At 52.2% G+C, this 19,514-nt stretch overlaps 2 protein-coding genes across 4 annotated transcripts; one reads left to right on the forward strand and one right to left on the reverse strand.

Annotated features, from left to right (window-relative positions):
• Window positions 1–2,421: 2,421 nt before the first annotated feature.
• Window positions 2,422–9,171, forward strand: RPS9 (ribosomal protein S9). The gene is made up of 5 exons (XM_043437045.1): window positions 2,422–2,534; window positions 2,805–2,926; window positions 3,126–3,248; window positions 7,935–8,121; window positions 8,925–9,171. Exons 2-5 carry the CDS (start codon window positions 2,830–2,832, stop codon window positions 9,100–9,102), a joined length of 585 nt encoding a protein of 194 aa, XP_043292980.1. The 5' UTR covers window positions 2,422–2,534; window positions 2,805–2,829; the 3' UTR covers window positions 9,103–9,171.
• Window positions 9,163–16,046, reverse strand: LOC122421172 (leukocyte immunoglobulin-like receptor subfamily B member 3). 3 transcript variants are annotated; one of them, XM_043437030.1, is made up of 12 exons: window positions 15,362–16,045; window positions 15,114–15,149; window positions 14,676–14,960; window positions 14,230–14,535; window positions 13,744–14,025; window positions 13,160–13,459; window positions 12,594–12,638; window positions 11,746–11,856; window positions 11,035–11,074; window positions 10,915–10,955; window positions 10,664–10,716; window positions 9,163–10,027 (listed from the first exon to the last, which is right to left on the reverse strand). In XM_043437030.1, exons 1-12 carry the CDS (start codon window positions 15,408–15,410, stop codon window positions 9,884–9,886), a joined length of 1,692 nt encoding a protein of 563 aa, XP_043292965.1. In that variant the 5' UTR covers window positions 15,411–16,045; the 3' UTR covers window positions 9,163–9,883. The 3 variants fall into 3 exon arrangements, with proteins under 3 accessions (XP_043292965.1, XP_043292964.1, XP_043292966.1); XM_043437029.1 differs by having other exon boundaries at window positions 11,035–11,077; window positions 15,362–16,044; XM_043437031.1 differs by lacking the exon at window positions 13,744–14,025 and having other exon boundaries at window positions 11,035–11,077; window positions 15,362–16,046.
• Between the last annotated feature and the right edge of the window lie 3,468 nt (window positions 16,047–19,514).

The raw sequence follows: 19,514 nt of genomic DNA on the forward strand, positions 1-19,514 counted from the left end.
TTGGGTATTGTTTATTCAGGTGTTGGGAGAATTACTTTTTATACCGTACATTTATATTCTAGATCCTCCTTTATATGTATGCTGTATTCCACAATTTTTTACAAAAGCTAAAACACATACGTATGAAATATGCATTTGTAAAACAATCTGCAGAGCTGCCTTTCTGCTTAACAAATTACTAGAACATTACCAGTACCAACTTCCAATATTTAAGAAACTGATTTTTAAAAAATTTTTTATCTATTTATTTGGCTGCACCAGGTCTTAGTTGTGGCATGTGGATCTAGTTCCCAACCAGGAACTGGAGAGGGTGTGGAGAAAAGGGAACCCTCTTACACTATTGGTGGCAATGTAAATTGGTGTAACCACTTGGGAGAACAGTATGGAGGTTCCTTAAAAAACTAAAAATAGAACTACCAAATGACCCAGCAATCACACTACTGGGCATGTATACTGAGAAAACCATACTTTGAAAAGATGCACGCAGCACTATTTACAATAACCAAGACATGGAAGCAACCTAAGTGTCCATCAACAGATGAATGGATAAAGAAGATTTGGTACATATATGCAATGGAATATTACTCAGCCATAAAAAAGAATGAAATATTGCCATTTGCAGCAAAATGAGTGGACCTAGAGATTATCACAGGTAATGATAACTAAATGAAGTCAGGCAATGACAAGTATTATATGGTAATCACTTTCATGTAGAATCTTAAAAAAAATAGATAAAAATGAACTTAATTACAAAACAATCAGACTCACAGACATAGAAAACAAACTTATGGTCACCAAAGGGAACAGTGAGGGGAGGAAAGATAAATTATAAGTTTGGGATTAATATATACACACTACAATATGTAAAGTAGGTGAAAGACAAGAATTTACTAGATAGCACAGGGAACTATAGGGCTTCCCAGGTGGCACTACAGGCAAAGAACCAGCCTGATAATATAAGGGACAAGAGACGTGGGTTTGATCCCTGGGCTGGGAAGATTCCCTGGAGGGCATGGCAACCTACTTCAGTATCTTGTCTGAAGAAAACCATGGACAGAGGGGTCTGGTGGGCTACAGTTCACGGGGTTGCAAAGAGTTGGATACGACTGAAGCAACTTAGTATGCACACACTGTAGCCTGACTGGCTTCTCTGTCCACTAGCGCCACTGGGAAGCCCGGGATTAAGTAAATTAACATGGGTACAACTCTTTGAACGGGGCCTGATGTATTGTACTTAAGTATTCTAGAATGCCACCTATTATTATTTTTAGTGATAGAAATAATGGGTCACACGAATTAAAACATAAACAACAAAAAACCCCCCAAACTGTAAGGTGTTTAGCCCAAAGCCTAGGACATTTAGAGTGCTTGTTAAATATTATCTAACCACGATAAAGTCATTGGTGTGAATGGGATTATCCCAGACAGAAAAGCACTAGAGGAAATAATCCTGGGGCTGTCTGAGAGGATATATATAAATTGTTCCAGGTTTATAGCAAGAGGTTTCAGAACATTTCCCCTGTTCTGGAAACCCAAAGGAAACCTCAGGATATAAACTGCTGTCTTTCACAAAGAGGCACAAAGTCTTTCAATCATTGGATCTCAAGTTTAAAAAAAAGTCAGTTACCTTTACGTATACACACACACACACAGTTTTCGTCAGTTACCTTCTTAAGGAGGCTTCCCTGACCATTCTTTCTGAAATACCATTTTCCCTCAGTCATTGAGAGATGTGCTTAGTCGCTCAACCGTGTCCGACTCTTTGCGACCCCGTGGACTGTAGCCTGCCAGGCTCCTCTGTCCATGGACTCCCCAGGCCACGATACTGAAGTGGGTAGTCGTTCCCTTCTCCAGGGGATCTTCCCAACCCAGGGATTGAACCCAGGTCTCCCGCATTGCAGGCGGATTCTTTACCGACTGAGTCATCAGGGAAGCTCAGTCATTATCAGTAATTTATTTTCTTCACAGCAGCAATCTGAAATAATCTTGTTATTATTTTTCCCCCTCTTCCCTTAGGCTCAAAGTTTCACTAATAGAGGGGCTGTTGAAGGGTTCAAAAGGGCAGATTGAGTTCTGGCTGTGCCTCGGGTAGACATTCTGATATGAAAAATGATTTTTTTTTTATTATTCATGGATATAACAGAGCATCTTGGAAGGAGCTTTGAATTCGCATAGGTCCAATCCTCTGGAGATCTTTTCAGAGAGACGGAGCATGCGGCGGTGGCAGTGACTACTCCAACTTTATACCGCGACTCAGACGTTAGCTGAGTGGTGACGTAAGTCAATACCCAAGGGCGGAGAGGAGGCCTCACGTCGCACCAGACGTAGCACTAATCCCTCATCAGTTCTCCCAGTTTAGCACGCCACTCTAGTCCAACCTCTCCTCTGGAAAGCTTTGGCCGCCCGCCAAGGCCTTTCCTGATTGGTGCAGACTTGCGCTGTGCGTGCTGACGTCACAAGAGGGCGACGTTGCTATAAGAACGCGGCCGGCGAACGCGTGCGCCTCTTTCTTGGTTTCCAGAGCGTTCGCTCAGGTGAGCTCTGCAGCCGTGTTCTGTATTTTGGGTGTGGGTCGTAAAATCTTGCGGGCTATTCGACCTTTAATGAATACGCTAAAGCAGTTGGAGGTGAAATGAGCGTAACTGGAAAGTGGTAGAAATGATAGTCGGTTATAAAACTCTTCAGGGACGGTTCTCGCGATAGCTTCCCTAGGTGCCGCGAGGTTCATAGCGTAGTTCTGGGACTGCGCAGGCGCCGTCCTCACAGGCCCCCCCCCCCCCGGCCACCTTCTCCCTCTCGCGCAGGCGCAGACGGGCAAACAGAGCCAGCATGCCGGTCGCCCGGAGCTGGGTTTGTCGCAAAACCTATGTGACCCCGCGGAGACCCTTCGAGAAGTCCCGGCTCGACCAAGAGCTGAAGCTGATCGGTGAGTGGCTAAAGCTAGGTTTCTGTTTCCCGGGCTGGGGAAGCTGACACATGGGTGAGGCCCCCCACGTGCTCGTTCTGTTTAATAATCTCCAGTGTGTTCACCCAGTTTCGGGATCGTCTGTTGTTTTTCTGTATCCCGAAATCACTAATCCTTTTTCACTAGTCCATGGGACTGAGTTTTTTCACTCATTCTGCAGGCGAGTATGGGCTCCGGAACAAACGTGAGGTCTGGAGGGTCAAATTCACCCTGGCCAAGATCCGAAAGGCTGCCCGGGAGCTGCTGACGCTGGATGAGAAAGACCCGCGGCGTCTGTTCGAAGGTATGTATGTGAGCCCCCAGGAGAGCTGCTGCTGTTCTTCCTTCTAGGGTTGTGCGACACATGGAGCACGACATTGTATCCAGCCTTTAATAGGAGTTATGGAGTAGGAAAATAGGTCTGAATCCGAGTACCTACCTTTTTTCTGATCTAGACTGGTTTATTCAAACACTGAGAATCGATTTCCAGGGGATTAGAACTAACAATGCCAAGCATTGGGCACCTGGATATATCTATAACAGAACAGTATTGCTCCTTATGTTATTGTTTACTGCTGGTGGGACTAGACAGTGAAATTTGAGAAGTTCCACCCAGGGTGGAACTTGAGTGTGTATTTTTGCCTTCTTTAACACGATGGTGAAGGACATTTACTCAGGGTCTGAACAGTAGAGGACCTGTGGGTTTCACAGGAAAGAACGGTTCCAGGTGATCTTAGAGGGAATACAGATGATACCATATGGTTTAAAATTTAAAAAATTATGGTGCAGTATACTTTACAAACTGCCATCTTTTAGACTCTTAAGGTCTAAATGTCTGCTGTAAGATGTGAGGTTGATTGGCTTTTGGAAGGGACTATATCACTCATATTTTAGTAGGACCTCTCAGGTTGTAAGATGTTGAAAATATTAAGAAAGCTGGTACTTTATAAGGCTCAGTGAATATCTTTTTCTAAGCTCTTGGTGTACATTATTTGATTTGCACAAGTAGATTGGCAGGGGTACTGATCATAGTCTTCAAATGAGCAAGTGATCAGAGACTTCCGGCAATAGATGGGACTGGAGTGCATGTGAGCTCAGGGTTGGGAGTTGAAGGAGGCTTCTTAGATGATGCTTAGGTAACATGCCAAAAGTTGAAACCATTCCTAAATGTAAGAGTAGTCAGTAAACTTGGTTAGCATTTGTGCTACATTGTATCCTGGGTGTGGAAGAGCTTGATACACAGTTTGTGATTCTAACAGATGCTAGTCTGGCTGTAGGTGATTCTCTTTTTTGTAGCGCCTTTTATTAGGATAAACTTGACACAACAGGAAGTGTGCTCACAGTATCTAAGATTTGTTTTTAGTTACCTCTAAAATTGGCCGTTTCTTCGGTATTATCTTGATGCTGCTTTTGGTTTGACCCTAGGAAATCTTGATGCTGGTGAAAGTTAGGAGGGACTGGGCTCACTTGGGCAGTTGGCTTTTTATGTCCAATTGGAGTGGCTAGTCTGATTTTTCTCCCAAACCATGGTTAAGGATGGAAGTGCTCTTATACTTCTGTTAAGCATGAGTGGTCATCCATAGGAGAGGTTGAGAGAGGTTTGGAGAGGTGTTGTACTAACACAGACAGGTTCATCACTTTGATCTATCCCAGTTCCAAGGGTGTGAGAGGTTTTCATTTTTAACCTTTCTTAGTTTGGAAGCTCTTTTGACACTCATGAGAATTTGGGAATCTCCCTGGTGGATGTTGGTATTGGGTGGAACTCTGTCCCAGAGTTTGGGGGACAGACCTCAGCTTGTTCTGGTCTCAGGAACTTGCTGAAGAGTTAAACACAGAGAAACTTAGGTGCAAGCAGTCATGTGACAGAGATGGCACAGGGCAGGGTTGACCAGCGGGTGTCCAGGGATTTGGTGAGTGAAGCCAGATTGCTGGGATGGAGAGGAGAAGCCTGGGAGCTCCGAGGTGTTTGCTCCTGCTGCAGCTTGGCCTTGTTTGAGGTCCAGCTTTTCCTGCTAAGGTGTGAGTCTTATGTGACAAAAAGAGTACTGGTTCATTTCATTCAGTTATTCACAGGTATCAACTCTAACCTCACACCAGCACCGGGTAAAGACCAATCCTGGGTCTCCTCCATTGCAGGCAGATTCTTTACCCTGTGCTGGTGTGAGGTGAAAGTTGATACCTGTGAATAACTGAAATGAACCAGTAACTCTTTTTGTCAGATAAGACTCACACCTTAGTGGGAGTTTGATCCCTGGAGTAGGAATGGCAACCCACTCCAGCCTGTTCTTAGCTGGAGAATTCCATGGACAGAGGGGCCTGGCAAAGAGTTGGGACACACTGAGTGAGTAACACATCATATTAGAAACCAAGGCACTTAAATGCTTGCCTCATGCCATTGAGACAAGGGCCCCTTGGCCATTGAGGTGCCTACTGGCATACAGTGTTGTTTTGTTTTTTTCTAAGAAACAAACTTTGATTTGGCTGATTCTGATTGTTATTTCATTTTTTGGCCAAATGAAAGCCATTTATCAATTTTTAGTAGCTGGACACACTCCTCTTGTTGAAGGCTGCAAGTTTATCAGTTTTATTTTTGTCTTCATATCCAGTAAGATTTTTTCTGTATTGATGGCCCTCCCCACTATTAAAGGATGTAGGTGGGCTAATAATAGTAAGTGAAATATGTTTTTGAAGTAATACAGGTTGAGTGATTGTCAGGTGTCTATTTTCTAATGTAAGGACAAAAAGACATGAAGTGTCCAAACTGGTAGATAATTCCAAACTCACTTTTATTTACCTTTGGATATGTTTTGTAATAATAATTGATTATTATGTTCAGTTTTTAAATTGTATAATTTGACATTAGTACAGAACAGAATGATATATTTGTATATTGTGAAATGACCTCCATGGTAAGTCTAGCTAACATCAGATCATCTTCCCATTTTTCAATTGAAGTGTTTTTTGTTGTTTTTTTTGCTGTTGAGTTGGATGATTTCCTTATATATTTGGGGTGTTAACCCCTTATGAAATACGTGATTTGTAAATATTTTCTCCCATTCTGTAGGTTGTTTTTAATTTTGTTATGCTCTGCAGAAGCTTTTTAGTTTGATGTGGTCCAACTTGTTGATTTTTGGTTTTGTTACCTTTACTTCAGAATCAGATCCAAAAAGTCATCTCCAAGACTTAGGTCAGGGAGGTTACTGCCTAGTTTTCTTCTTGGAGTTTCATGGTTTCGGGTCTTACATTCATGTTTTTAATCCATTTGGAGTTTTTTCCCCTCTGCTGTACAGCTTAAGGGATCTTCCTTGCCAGTTGTTTAGCCGCTGTCATGTCCAACTCCCAGTGGACCCCATGGACCGTAGCCCACCAGGCTCCTCTGTCCATGGGATTTCCCAGGCAAGAATAATAGAGTAGGTTGCCATTTCCTTCTCCCTGGGATCTTCCCTTCCCAGGGATTGAACACGAATTAACTGTGTTGCAGGCAGATTCTTTACCACTGAGCCAGTGGAGCAGCCCCGGCCACTGCAGTGAAATCACCGATCCCCGAGTCCTCACTGCTGGATCTTTTGGAAATTCATGATTTTGAGTTAACTTTCATGTACAGGATAAGATAGGGGTTCAGTCTTGTTCTTGCATGTGACTGTCCAGTTTTCTAGACACCATTATTGAGAGACTTTTCTTTCTCTATTGTATATTTCTCACTCCTCTGTTGTAACTTAATTGACCATTTATATATATGGGTTTATTTCTAGTCTCTATTCTATTCCCTTGATCTGTTTTTAGGCCAGTGTCATACTATTTTGATTACTATAATGTGTACAACTTTGTGGGGTTTTTTTTTCTCTTTACTTTTTGTTTTTGTCTTTTTTACCACTTCGTTTTTCCTCAAGATTGGCTTTAGCTATTCAGGGTCTTTTCTGGTTCCATAAAGATTTTAGGATTGCTTGTTCTTTTTCTGTGAAAAATGGCGTTGGAATTTTAATAGGGATTGCCTCAAATCTGTATAATGCTATAGGTAGTATGGGCATTTTTTTAACTGCTGTTTCAGTCTGTGAGCACTGAATTTCTTTGTTTGTGTCTTTAATTTCTTTGATTAATGTCTTGAAGTTTTCATTGTGCAGGCTTTTAACTAAAATTTTTATGCAGTTGTAAATGGGAGAGTATCCTTGACTTGTGTTCAGTATTTCTTCAGTGCGAATTAGTACCTGGGGTGTTGGAAAAGGTATAGTATGCTTCTCCATTTAGATTCTCCTTGGCTCCTAGTCTGCCAGGAAGACTGCCGTCACAAAGTCAGCCAGCTTTCCTTCAGGCTTTGTCTGGGGGCAAGAGGGGGGTGGTGGTAATGGTGCTTTTAGGTGCTGATAAATTAAAATCCTCTGTGATGATAACCAGCCCACGGAGTGCGAGCCAGCAGCGTCCCAGGAGCTCACCTGAGTGGAGCTTTGGATGCCCACAGGCAAGGCCTCCTGAACCTGGAGTTGTTGCGTGCCAGGGAGAAGGTGACAGTCGTTACTAGTTTACTTTACCAGGCATTGAGGTTATCCTCACCATCTTAGTAGAAAATCTCAGTGATGAAATGGATGACAAGTACTCAGTTCTTAAGTATGCCGAGTCTCTTGCAGGCCTAACAGACAGGTACTGACGCTGTTCCAGTGTCAGATGAGGGAGGTGGTTTGAGTGCGTTTGATTGGTAGGGCCTTTTGGACTCCAGCGTATTAGCTCATAGCCCCATGCTGTGTTACGGGGGGACTAGTGGAGGGGCAGCGGCGCGTGGACTTGCACTCTTCTAAGAGCCCTGGAGGGTCACACGAGGTGTGGGCTGTCGTCTGCCTCAGGGTAGTGAGGATTCCGGGAGTCACGGTGGCTCATGCAGTAGTGCGTTGAGTCCTGTATCAGAACTAGCTCTCCTTCCTGCTGGGTCTCACTGCCATGGTGTGGAGGTGCTGGATTTAAACTGGAAGGCTGAGACAAGCCTCTGCCCCGTCACCAGGTAACGCCCTGTTGCGGCGGCTCGTCCGTATCGGGGTGCTGGACGAAGGCAAGATGAAGCTGGATTACATCCTGGGCCTGAAGATTGAGGATTTCTTGGAGAGACGCCTGCAGACCCAGGTCTTCAAGCTGGGCCTGGCCAAGTCCATCCACCACGCCCGCGTGCTCATCCGCCAGCGCCACATCAGGTACCGCCTCAGGGCTCCCGGAGCCTCCCCCGCCCTGCCCCCTGAAGGGACGCCCTCTCTGAGCCCCCTGCCCCTGTCTTCTGTGCAGCCCTCGGAAGTGATGGTGTGAGCTCACCTTAAGGGGACAGTGGTCCCTACAGACAGCTCATGGGGGGGCTGGGGGCAGCCTCACCCCCCAGAGCCCTGCGCAAGGGTCACTGCGGCCGGAGCCGTACACCTTGCGAAGGCTCCAGCAGGCGAGCCGGGAGCTGGCAGGTAACAGCTCTTGGTGCCCCATGGAGAGCCGTCCCGGGAGCTCAGCTGACTTGGGTGGGTTGGGCCCTTGTGGTCACACAGCGCGCACTCCTGGCAGCTGCCGTGGTGAAGAGCAGAGGCCAGATGGATCTATCTGGGTGCTCAGTTTACCCCATGAACATGGGGCCCCGGTCACGGGGGCTGTGTAGCCTCTCAGGAGCCCCCGTGACTCATGGGCAGGAGCCTCTCATGCTGCTTGTCTGGAATGAAACCGCCCCGGTCTTCGTGGGGTGGCGCTTGAGAGACAGTGAGAGGACCCCTGGTGGAGACGAAAGCTCAGTGGGAGGCACGCAGTTCAGAGCTGTCTGGCACACTTCAGTGTTTGAAAATCAGGCCTCAGTGTGAACACGCTGCCACCCCCGTGTTCGTTCTGGGCCGGGATTCCCCTGCCCTCCGTGAGAGGTGAGCGAGTGTCCAGGACACAGGCGCTCCGGAGGACCAGGAGCGCGCGCTGCGCCTGGAGCGCCCTGCCGGCCGCGGCCCGGCCCTCACCCGCCGCTCCCCCCCAGGGTCCGCAAGCAGGTGGTGAACATCCCGTCCTTCATCGTGCGCCTGGACTCCCAGAAGCACATCGACTTCTCCCTGCGCTCCCCGTACGGCGGGGGCCGCCCGGGCCGTGTGAAGAGGAAGAACGCCAAGAAGGGCCAGGGCGGGGCCGGAGCCGGCGACGACGAGGAGGAGGACTGAGCCCGGGCAGTGCCCTGGGCTGGCGGAGCGCTGGCGGGCCTCAGATAATAAAGCAGGATATCCACGCTGTGGGACTGGTCTTTACTGCTGTCTCCTTCCCCCTCTGACACACACCCTGCGGCAGCGGCCGCCGCCTTGGGCTGGTTGGAGCGGCTGAGCTTCCTTCCCGCCCGGGGGGCCGTTGCTGGATGGTGGTCTTCATTCTCCTCAGGCCTGGGTTTACTGTATCCTGACACACATCTACACATCACTCCGTCACACTTCCAGGGGACCCACAGTACGGGCAAAGACGAAACTAAGAGATTCACTGGCGGTCCCAGTGAACCCGCCTTGCCCTGCTGTGATGCGGGTTCACGGTCAGTCCCTGGTGGAGGAAGTAAGCCCCTGCTTCCCAGTGAACACCCAACAGCCAAAACCAGTTCTCGGAGAGGGGCCATTTCCCAAACAGGAAGGGGGAGCCCTGCCACCAACCCCCCCCCTGCTGAAGACCTCATGGTCAGGCGGGAGGCAGGCTTCCCTTTTCTCTGTCTTGGTCTCAGGAAATGAGAAATCGGGGTTGAGCAAGCGCAGCAGCTGCAGGCGTGCCCTGGGGGCCTGGGGCTCTTGTGCCAATCTGCAGGTTACAACTCAGGATTTGCCTGCAGCATTGTGCTCGCAGCCTGGCCTACCTGGGAGGTCCCAGGGCTGCTGGTGTCAGGGGTCCAGGCTGGCTGGGGCTGAACTGAGTGTCCGTGTGGGCAGCTCCTGGGGCCCCTGGAGGTGGGCTCTGGGTCCTCCTGGGCTAGTGCAAGGCGAGAGTGGCGTACACGCTGGGCTCTGCGGGGCACTCCCCTGGCTGCTGGTTGGCGGGCGTGGTTGCCCCCTGCTTGATTGAGTGGTCCAGTTGGGCATAGGTCACATCCTGGGGGTCTTCAGGTGTGGCAGCCTTTGGGGGGTGTAGAGAGGGCAGGGGTGTGAGGTGGGCAAAGCCTGGGGGCCTGGGAGCTCAGGATGCACTCCTTGGGGGTCTTAGGGCTTTGCTAGAGACAGTGAGGGGCGGTCTCTGAACCCTGTCCTTCAGTCCCTGTAGCTCCGACCCTCGGGAAGGAGGGAAGTGAAGCCAGTTGAAGTCCTGTGATGGGTTGCTAAGTTTGATGCTGGGGGAGGACGGGGCTGGAGGTGGGAGCCGGGGGTAGTCCTCACAGAGAGACAGTCAGACCCCACTGCGCCCTGCAGTCACCAGGGCGGCCACGGGAGCTGGTCCTCACTGCGGTGAACAGACAAGGTTCACCTGACGCGGGGCACATGGCTGAGGGCTGAGCAAGGATCTCAGAATGCTCTGGATGTTAGAAGGTGCCGCCTCTGGCCCTGGCTTCAGGTCCAGGGCTTGCATGTAGCCCCTTTCGGGGGCACAGACCGGTCAGCCCTGCCAGCCCAACCTGAGCGTTCAACAGCGTGCTGGTCCAAGGAGCCGGGTGTGGGGCGCGGCCGCCCAGGGAGCAGGTGCTCGCGGAAGGGGCTGCCTGGCCTCGGGGTCTGTCCTCTGCCCTCCGTGCGTGAGTGAGGAGGCGGGGGGGCTCACCTGGCTGGCCCTCGCTCTGCCCTGCTCCGGCCGTGCGTCTTCCGTGACGGCACCTGGTGGGGCAGGACAAGGGGGGCCCGGCTCCTGCTTAGATCCCCTCACACCTCCCACAGCAGATGTCCAGAGCGGCTCGGTGATGGGGCCACCGTCCCCCAGCGTCAGACTCCCCAGCCCAGAACCACTGCCAACCGATCCCTGGCATGCACTGCCTGCCCGCCCTGCCCCCAGGGCAGCACCCCCCTTCCCCTTACAGTACAAGCTTTCCTCCGGGGCGTCAGCAGCCGGGCTGGAGCTAGGGAGGAGAGAGCAGTGTTGGGGCGGAGGGAGCCCTGGGCAGGTGGTGGGGTGGGAGTCTGTGGGAGAGGTCTCACCTCTTCTGCCGGCCTCTGTCCTCAAGCCCTGATGCTGCGGCTGCTGCGGGAAGACGGGAGTCAGCCTCCAGCCCACCCCAGAGCCCTTCTCTACGGTTACAGGAAGATCTGCAAGGGTCTCCAGGCTGAAAAAATTATCATGTCTTCCCTCCTCCATGAAGAATCCAAGAGAAGGGCTTCCCTGGTGGCTCAGTGGTAAAGAATCCGCTTGCCGATGCAGGGGACATGGGTTTGATCCCTGGTCTTGGGGGATTCCACATTCCATGGAGCAATTAAGGCACAACTACTGAGCTTGTGCTCTGGAGCCTGGGAGCCACGACTGCTGAAACCCGAGCACCCCAGAGCCCAGGAGCCGCAGCAAGAGAAGCCATCGCAATGAGGAGCCCGAGCCCCGCAACCAGAGAAAGCCCACGCACAGCAACCAAGACCCAGAGCAGCCAATAAATGAGATTCAAACATTGTTTAAAAATCCGGGATCTCTAAACCATAAAATACAAATCTTGCATGTACTCTCAAGCGTTGTGTAAGTTTGAAAACATCAACAGATACTCTAGAATGCTCACGTGCGCTCAGATTTAGTCTCTAGATTTCTCTCATCGGGAGACACTAGAGCAGTTCTGACCGGACCTCACCCCTCTCTTAGGTTTCCCTTTGGCTGGTGCCCTAAGCCCGCTGCCTCCAGGGGTCCTGGTCACCCTGTTCCCTACTCACCTGACTTCCTGCGTCTGTCCTGACCCCGGTGTCGGAGGAAGAGGAGGATGAGGAGCAGCAGGACGAAGGTCACCGAGACCCCGATGAGGACACTCAGGTACCAGGGGAGGCCTGGGGCACCAGAGATGTCTGAGTGAGCCAGGTATGCCATTTAACTGAGCACCTACCGTGTGCAGACTCGTGCTGGGGTCTGTGCCTCCATCTCCAACCCATCCCACCTGTTTTACAGACGAGGAAACAGGCACAGACGGAGATCACGGGCCCCAAGTCGCCCAACCTGGAGGTGGCGAAGCTGGGACTGGAACCCAGGGTTCCCTCGTATTTTTTAGAGTTAGTTTTTGTGCTTTCACTTCCAGGCAGAACACCAGTTCAGAGACGTGCATCAAGCCCAGCTCTCTGCCAGCCCAGCCAGATCTGTCTCCCACCCTGCAGAGGCCTGGGTGGAGTGTATGTATGGGAGGGGCAGCGGGGAGGGCTCTGGCCTTCCTGAGGCCTAAACAGGCTCTGCGCTGCGGGCTGTCGTGCTGAGGAAGGAGGTGGGAGGCCCCCTCCCTGGAGGGTGGGCCTCGGACCCTGAGAGGAGCATGACTGACTGGTCCATGATCCCGAGGTTGGAAGTAGCGGGGCCGTGTGATTCCCACGCCCAGCTCTTTGCCTGGCACCACGGCTGCTCCTTGGGGGGCCGGAGAGCTCAGACATTGTCCCATCCAGTATCGCTGCGTCCCCGTCCTTGCCGTTGAGGCTGATGCCAGTGAGAAGGGGCTGTCCTGAGGCCATTACCTTGGGAAGCGACGGAGCCCCGACAGAGCTGCTCCCACCCCCACCGCCCCGCACAGAGCCTGACTCACCCGGGCCTGATTCCAAGGCAGGGAGGAGCTGATTCCCGGAGCCTCCTGGGGGTCAGGGTGGAGATGAGCGGCGGCCTGCTTCCCCCTTATCAGCCCTGCTGCCCTCCCCCAGCTGGGCCCCAGCATCTCCCTCTGCATGACCCCCACCCTTCATCCACGTCTCAGCCCCGGGAGCCCCGCGGTCCCCCGGGACACCAGCTGAGCCAGGGCCTGTCTGCTCACTCCCTTGGGGGCCGGGGCTCTGCTAGCCCCTCTCTTGTGCTCCCTCTGGGCGAGGGGCCACGGGGACTGGAGACCAGAGGAGGGTGGGGCCCGGGGGCGCTGGCCTTGAGTCCTGCTGGTCGGCCCCGAGGCCTCTCTAGCTCTGCTCCATCACCAGGAGCGGGTCTGGACCCCTGGGATGAGGGCGAGGATGGGCAGGGAAGGGAGGCCTCTGGCCCTTTGTGGCCCCCTCAGGGTTGATCCCCCCCTCTGTGACCCCCCACTCCCACTCAGCCCAGAGCTCCCCTGGGGACAGGGCCTTGGCCTGCCCCGGAGGACACAGAGGACCAGGGCTGGGCCCTCACCTGAGACCAGGAGCTCCAGGGGGTCGCTGGGGAGCGACAGCAGGTGGGGGGCAGTGCTCTGTGAGCTGTAGCATCTGTAGGTCCCACTGTGGGCTGAGGTCACAGCTCTCAGGGTGAAGTTGGCCTGGACGGGCGGAGCCATGTCCTGCAGACGCAGGTGCTGGGGAGGAGCGAGCGACCCCTCCTTGGACAGATGGAAGGTGTCTGAGCGGACCTCAGAGCGACACTGCAGGGTCACGTTCTCTCCCTGGGGCACTGAGGCCCCCGGGCGGGCGGAGAGGGAGGGTTTCCTGTGCATTCCTGGGGGAGGACAGGGGTGATGAGCAGAGAGCCCCTCCCCACACCCCAGACCCTGAGCTGAGGGGCCTCCCTGTGAGCCCTCCCAGCTCCTCTCAGCCCGTCTGTGTGGGTCTCCTTAGTCTTCGTGCCTCTCACTCCTGTTTTCACGTTGCTCCCCTAGACCCCTGCCCCACCTCAGTCTCTGCTCCAGGACCCTCTCCCTGGACCCGTCACCACCAGGGCCGACCCTAGTCCAGCGCCCTGAGCAGACAGTCGGGACCTGGGCCAGGACAGGGGCTCCTCACCCGCGACCAGGATGTCCAGGGGGGCGCTGGGGGCCGACCACGCGTGGGAGACGTTGTGCCCACGATAGCATCTGTACCGGCCCCCGTGGGCGCGGGTCACGCGGCCCAGGGGGAAGTCGGGGCTCTGCTGCCCTTCTAGGCGGGGGGGCGGGCTGAGCCGCTTGTCCGTGGTCAGAGCGAAGCTGCCAAAGCCGGCCTCTGAGCCACACCGGAGGGTCAGGTTGTCTCCGGGGAGCACGAGCGAGCCGGGCTGGGCGGACAGGGAGGGCGCCCTGGACAGGCCTGCAGATGGGGCGGAGGCTCGCGGCTGCACGCCCGCACTGTGCCCGGGGCTGCGGAGACAGCTCTCCCTGCTCCCTCCCGAGGCTCCCGCCTGCGTCCTGCCCCAGGAACCCAGTGTCCCTGCCCCCGTCTCCCCCAGGGCTCATGGGCACAAGGCTCAGGTCAGGGCTCTGTCTAGGAAATAGAGGGGCCTGGGGGCCTCACCTGTGACCTGGAGATGCAGAGGGTCACTGGGGTGCGACCACAGATAGGGCAGGTTGCTGGGAGCATCATAGCACCTGTAGGTCCCCCCGTGGGAGCTGGTCACGGGGCCCACAGGGAACACAGCCTCTTCCCGCCCTTGGTTCCCATAGTTCCTCGACGCCTGGTATCGGGGCAGGTCAGCGCCTCCCTCCTTCAGCAGGTGCAGCGTGCCCGCTGCATACTGTGAACTGCACGTGAGGGACACTTTGCCTCCTGCGGCCACCACAGGGCTGGGCTGGGCGGACAGGGAGGGCGCCCTGTACACTCCTGGGGGTGAGGGGCTGTGTTAAAGGGGGACCTACACCCCAGTGACCCCAGGTGTGGGATGGGAGGGCAGGGGCCCCCCGAGCCCACACTCTGCTCCTCTGTCTGTGGGGAGGCTCCCACCCCCCGCCCCTCCCTCTTACCTGTCACCACCAGGGGCAGGGGGTCACTCCAGCCTGACCAGCGGTTCCTGCTGCGATATGCACACTGATACTGCCCGGCATCACCTGACCTCGTGTATTCAAAGTGGAACCCGGCCTTGTTCCTGGAGCCCTGAGGGGCCTGAGCCTCCCAGGATCCAGAGCCGCTCTCTTTATACAGATGGTAGACATCTGCCAGCAGAGACCCCTGACACCAGATGGTCACCGGGCTCCCGTGGGCGACCATGGTGCCCGGGTCAGCCCAGATAGAGGGTTTGGGGAGAACCTCTGGAAAGGAATCAGACCCGAGGAGTCAGGGCGCCTTCTCCCCCAGGTTCCCCAGCTGTCACCCGCCCCTCCCATACGGGCCACCAGCGGCCCCAGCCCACTGTGCTTCCCAGTGACCAGGGGTGGTGGGTGGAAGCAGGTCTGGGGGCTCACCTGGCTGTCCCTGGTCCTCCAGGCCCCAGCACAGCCCTGGAAGAGAGTTCCCTGTGAGTGCCCAGCTCCACATGTCCTGGACGCTCCAGGTCTGCTCTGCGCCCTGAGGGCTGGGGTCAGATCCGGGCTGAGGACATTCCCCTCTCCCCCAAGAAAGTCTGTCCCCACCGAGCCTCCTGCATCCTGGGGCCTCTCAGGGACCAGATGTGGGAAGACGGGGTCCCCACCCCCCCATCCCCAAAGCTTACCGAGGCAGAGAAGGGTGGTGAAGGTCAGGGTCATGGCGCTGCCTCTCATGGTCCCCAGCAGAGCAGGTGACTTACAGAGAGCTCAGAGCCCGCAGGCCGGACAGACGCACCGGGCGTGAAGGTCCAGGCTGGGTGGCGCACGTCCCGGGTTCCTCCTGAGCCTCGCTCCGCTCTCACTGAAGGGTGGGGCTGAGGCGACCGTGGCCTCTGGGGGCCTTTCTGACCAGATCAGACTTGCTGACACCCACCCGCACACCCGCTCCCCTCCGCCACTCTGCCTGCCTGTTCCGCCGCCTCCTTGCGCCAAGTACAGATCCAGAGAGTGACCTCACGTCCCAGAGTGCGAGTCTGCAAGAAGCCGGGCAGGCCCCGGAGCCATCTGAGTCCTGTCCCGGTTCTTACTCTGTCTCCCACAAGGGTTGTGTCATCTTGGGCAAGTAGCTTCCCTTTCCTGAGCTTCTGCAAACGTTCTTCCTTTCTTCCGTCAGCCAGTCCAGTTCGTCAGTATTTGTTGGGCAATGGCCATGTTCAGCCATGGTGACAGAGCCTGGAGTTTCCTTGGTGACGCCAGCAAATTCCTTCCCTGGACTTGTGGGGCTCAGATGAATAAAAACAGATATGACAAGCATTTACACGGCAAACAGTTCAGCTAACTCGGGAGACTGTTACAAGTTGGAAGAAAACAGGGAACCATGAGTATCTTTAATAGATAGACATCATGAAGCCTGGGTCCTGGCTGGAGGTGTGTCTGATGGGTGAACAAGCAGGAGCTACTAACTCAGGGGCGGTGGTGGAGGCGGCGGCATCCCAACCTTGAGCTGCTCTCAGAATTGAGAGCAATGAGGGTGAAGGCAGGGGCGTCGCCACGCTGAGTCTTGAGCGCCATGTGTTTCTGGTTTTATCTTTAAAGCAGTGGGAAGGTTTTCAGCAGCACACAGTATGAATTGATTTCTAGTTTAGAAAGATTACCACCATGTGGAGAGTGTAACGCAGGAGGGCTCTATTGATAATGAATCCCATTCACAGTAAAACACCAATGTTGATCCGGCTCCTGCATGGCGTGTTGACCAGTGTTTTAAGTCGTTCATGAAGATAAACCTTACATGAACCTATAATTAGAAATATATTTACACTGGCCTTCCTTGGTAGTTCAGATGGTAACGTCTACCTGCAGTGCCGGAAACCCAGGTTCGATCCCTGGGTCAGGAAGATCCCCTGGAGAAGGAAATGGCAACCCACTCCAGTGTTCTTGCCTGGAGAATCCCTTGGACAGAGGAACCTGGCAGGCTACAGTCCATGGGGTCACAAAGAGTTGGCCATGACCGAGTGACTTCACATATTTACAGTGGAATGAAAAAGGAAGGCTTCTTGGTCCGGCAGGTTGGAAGGGACTGGGCCCTGTTCAGACTGGCTGAGGAGACGGTCTGTGGAGGCACAGAGTTGTTAAGTAGGTCTGTGTACGTGGGTGCTTGGGGATGTGTGGTTAAGTGTGACGAGTCTGGTCTAGGAGGGAGAACTGTTTAGTGGGGCTGACCTGCCACAGCCTGGAATGTGGGGCGGTGCACCTGGACCACGATTTTGAAGGTGGAAACTGTTGAAAGGATTTTGAACGGGGCAGGCTCAGACCTGATACGATGATGGGAAGAGTCGTTTTGGGGGTGGTGAGAGATGAATGGGAGTAAGGGGCGGGGCCTGGACTGGAGGACCAGGAAGGAGGCTGATGGGAAAACACAGACAGGACGTCTGGGGGCGGATCAGGGACCTCGTTCAGAAGGGCTCCAGGGGCACAGGGGTGTGGAGCTGGGGGTTGGGTGTGAAGTGCGGGAGGCTGGGGAACTGAAGGTGCTTCCCCTGTCTGCCTCGGTTGCCCAGAGGAGCCAATGGGGCAGTCATAAATAGGATGACCCCAGGAGAGAGAGATGCATGGGAGATGCTTGAACACTGATCCCTGTTCTTTAGCATAAAGCGCAGCCCTCCCTCCTGACCTGGGATGGTGGATTCTCTCTTCCTCTGCACTGACTGACTTGTTTCTGTAGTTCAGCACCATCTTTTCTCATTGCCCGTCTTCTAGACCCCTGCATCGTTGCTGCCTCCTTAGTGCCCCTTCTTACCCTGAGCAGAACTTTTCATCTCATTCTGTGAATTCTTTCTCTAGGCGAAGGGGAAGGACACAGGCTGGAGGCAAAAAAAGGTTTTTAAAAATGAACACAGACCCAGGATCTCTGAGACAGTCATTGATCACCCGGCCAGAGGAGAATGATAACAATGAAGAAAAACAATTTTGAGGAAGTAAATACTGATCATTTTACAGATTTGATGAAAGCCATAAATTTACACGTCCAAGATGCTCATCAGATAACCTTCAAAAACGATGCCCAAACAACACAATCATATTCAAATCAGTGGGGAAAAGTTTTTTAAAACCATGTCCACACATATCACAGTCAAAATGGAATCAGTGGGAAAAAAATGAAAGCATCCAGATAAAAGGACCAGGTTACATACAGAGGAAAAATGATTTGAATGATTTCAGATTTCATATCAGAAGCCACTATGGTCTAAGATTGATAGTTCTGAGAGACAAGAAGAGCCAACGTGGAATTCTTCTGGGTATATTCTTCAGGAGTGAAAGCAAAATAGTCATTCTGAGAGGAAAGAACACTTGAGAGAATGTGCTGCCTGTAGACCTTCTTTAAAGGAATGATAAGGCTAGTTCTTCAGGCAGAAAGGAAATAATTCTCAAGGGAAACTTGGAAATTCAACAATAAAGGAAGAACAAAAAGTGGTGAATATCTAGGTAAATGTAATAGCACATTTTTCTCATTTCCTGTATATGTGACTGTTGAAAGCAAAAATAACAATGCTTGGGGTTTTTAATATATGTATAATAGATGAATACGTATAACAGCTACAGCATGATGGAAGGTGAGGGTTAAAGGGCCTGTGTTATAAGGTTTCCATGTTTCTCTTGAGATAAAATATTAGCTCTGTGTGGACACTGTGGAATTAGGTGTATACATTATAATGCCCACAGTTGCCACTAAAAAAACAACATGTGAAGATTTACAGTTAGAGTACTAACAGATATAACAGAGTACTAAAAAAAATTCCAAAAAGCCAAAAGAAGACAAGAAAGGGAAACTTGAAGAGCAGACACTAGAGGGGACAAAGAGAAGACAAATAATACAAGGTTAAACCTGAACAGTATGAAAAGGCAAAAAGATAGGACATGGAAAGATGAACTCCCCAGGTCGGTAGGTGCCCAATATGCTACCGGAGAAATAACTCCAGAAAGAATGAAGAGATGGAGCCAAAGCAAAAACAACACCCAGGTGATGGAAGCAAGGTCCAATGCTGTAAAGAGCAATATTGCATAGGAACCTGGAATGTTAGGTGCATGAGTCAAGGCAAATTGGAAGTGGTCAAACAGGAGATGGCAAGAGTGAACATCGATGTTTTAGGAATCAACGAACTAAAATGGACTGGACTGGGTGAGTTTAACTCAGATGACCATTATATCTACTACTGTGGGCAAGAGTCCCTTAGAAGAAATGGAGTAGCCATCATAGTCAACAAAAGAGTCTGAAATGCAGTACTTGGATGCAGTCTCAAAAACGACAGAATGATCTCTGCTTATTTCCAAGGCAAACCATTCAATATCACAGTAATCCAAGTCTATGCCCCGACCAGTAATGCTGAAGAAGCTGAAGTTGAATGGTTCTATTAAGACCTACAAGACCTTTTAGAACTAACACCTAAAAAAAGATGTCTTTTTCATTATAGGTGACTGGAATGCAAAAGCAGGAAGTCAAGAAACACCTGGAGTAACAGGCAAATTTGGCCTTGGAGTGCAGAATGAAACAGGGCAAAGGCTAATAGAGTTTTGCCAAGAGAACGCACTGGTCATAGCAAACACACTCTTGCAACAGAAAAAGAGAAGACTCCACACGTGAACATCGCCAGATGACCAACACCAAAATCAGATTGATTATATTCTTTGCAGCCAAAGATGGAGAAGCTCTATACAGTCAGCAAAAACAAGACCGGGAGCTGACTGTGGCTCAGATCATGAACTCCTTATTGCCAAAATTCAGACTTAAATTGAAGAAAGTGGGGAAAACCCAACTTAAACCCCATTAAGGTATGACCTAAT

This window comes from Cervus canadensis, chromosome 18, assembly GCF_019320065.1.
Source record: "Cervus canadensis isolate Bull #8, Minnesota chromosome 18, ASM1932006v1, whole genome shotgun sequence".
NCBI lineage: Eukaryota > Metazoa > Chordata > Mammalia > Artiodactyla > Cervidae > Cervus > Cervus canadensis.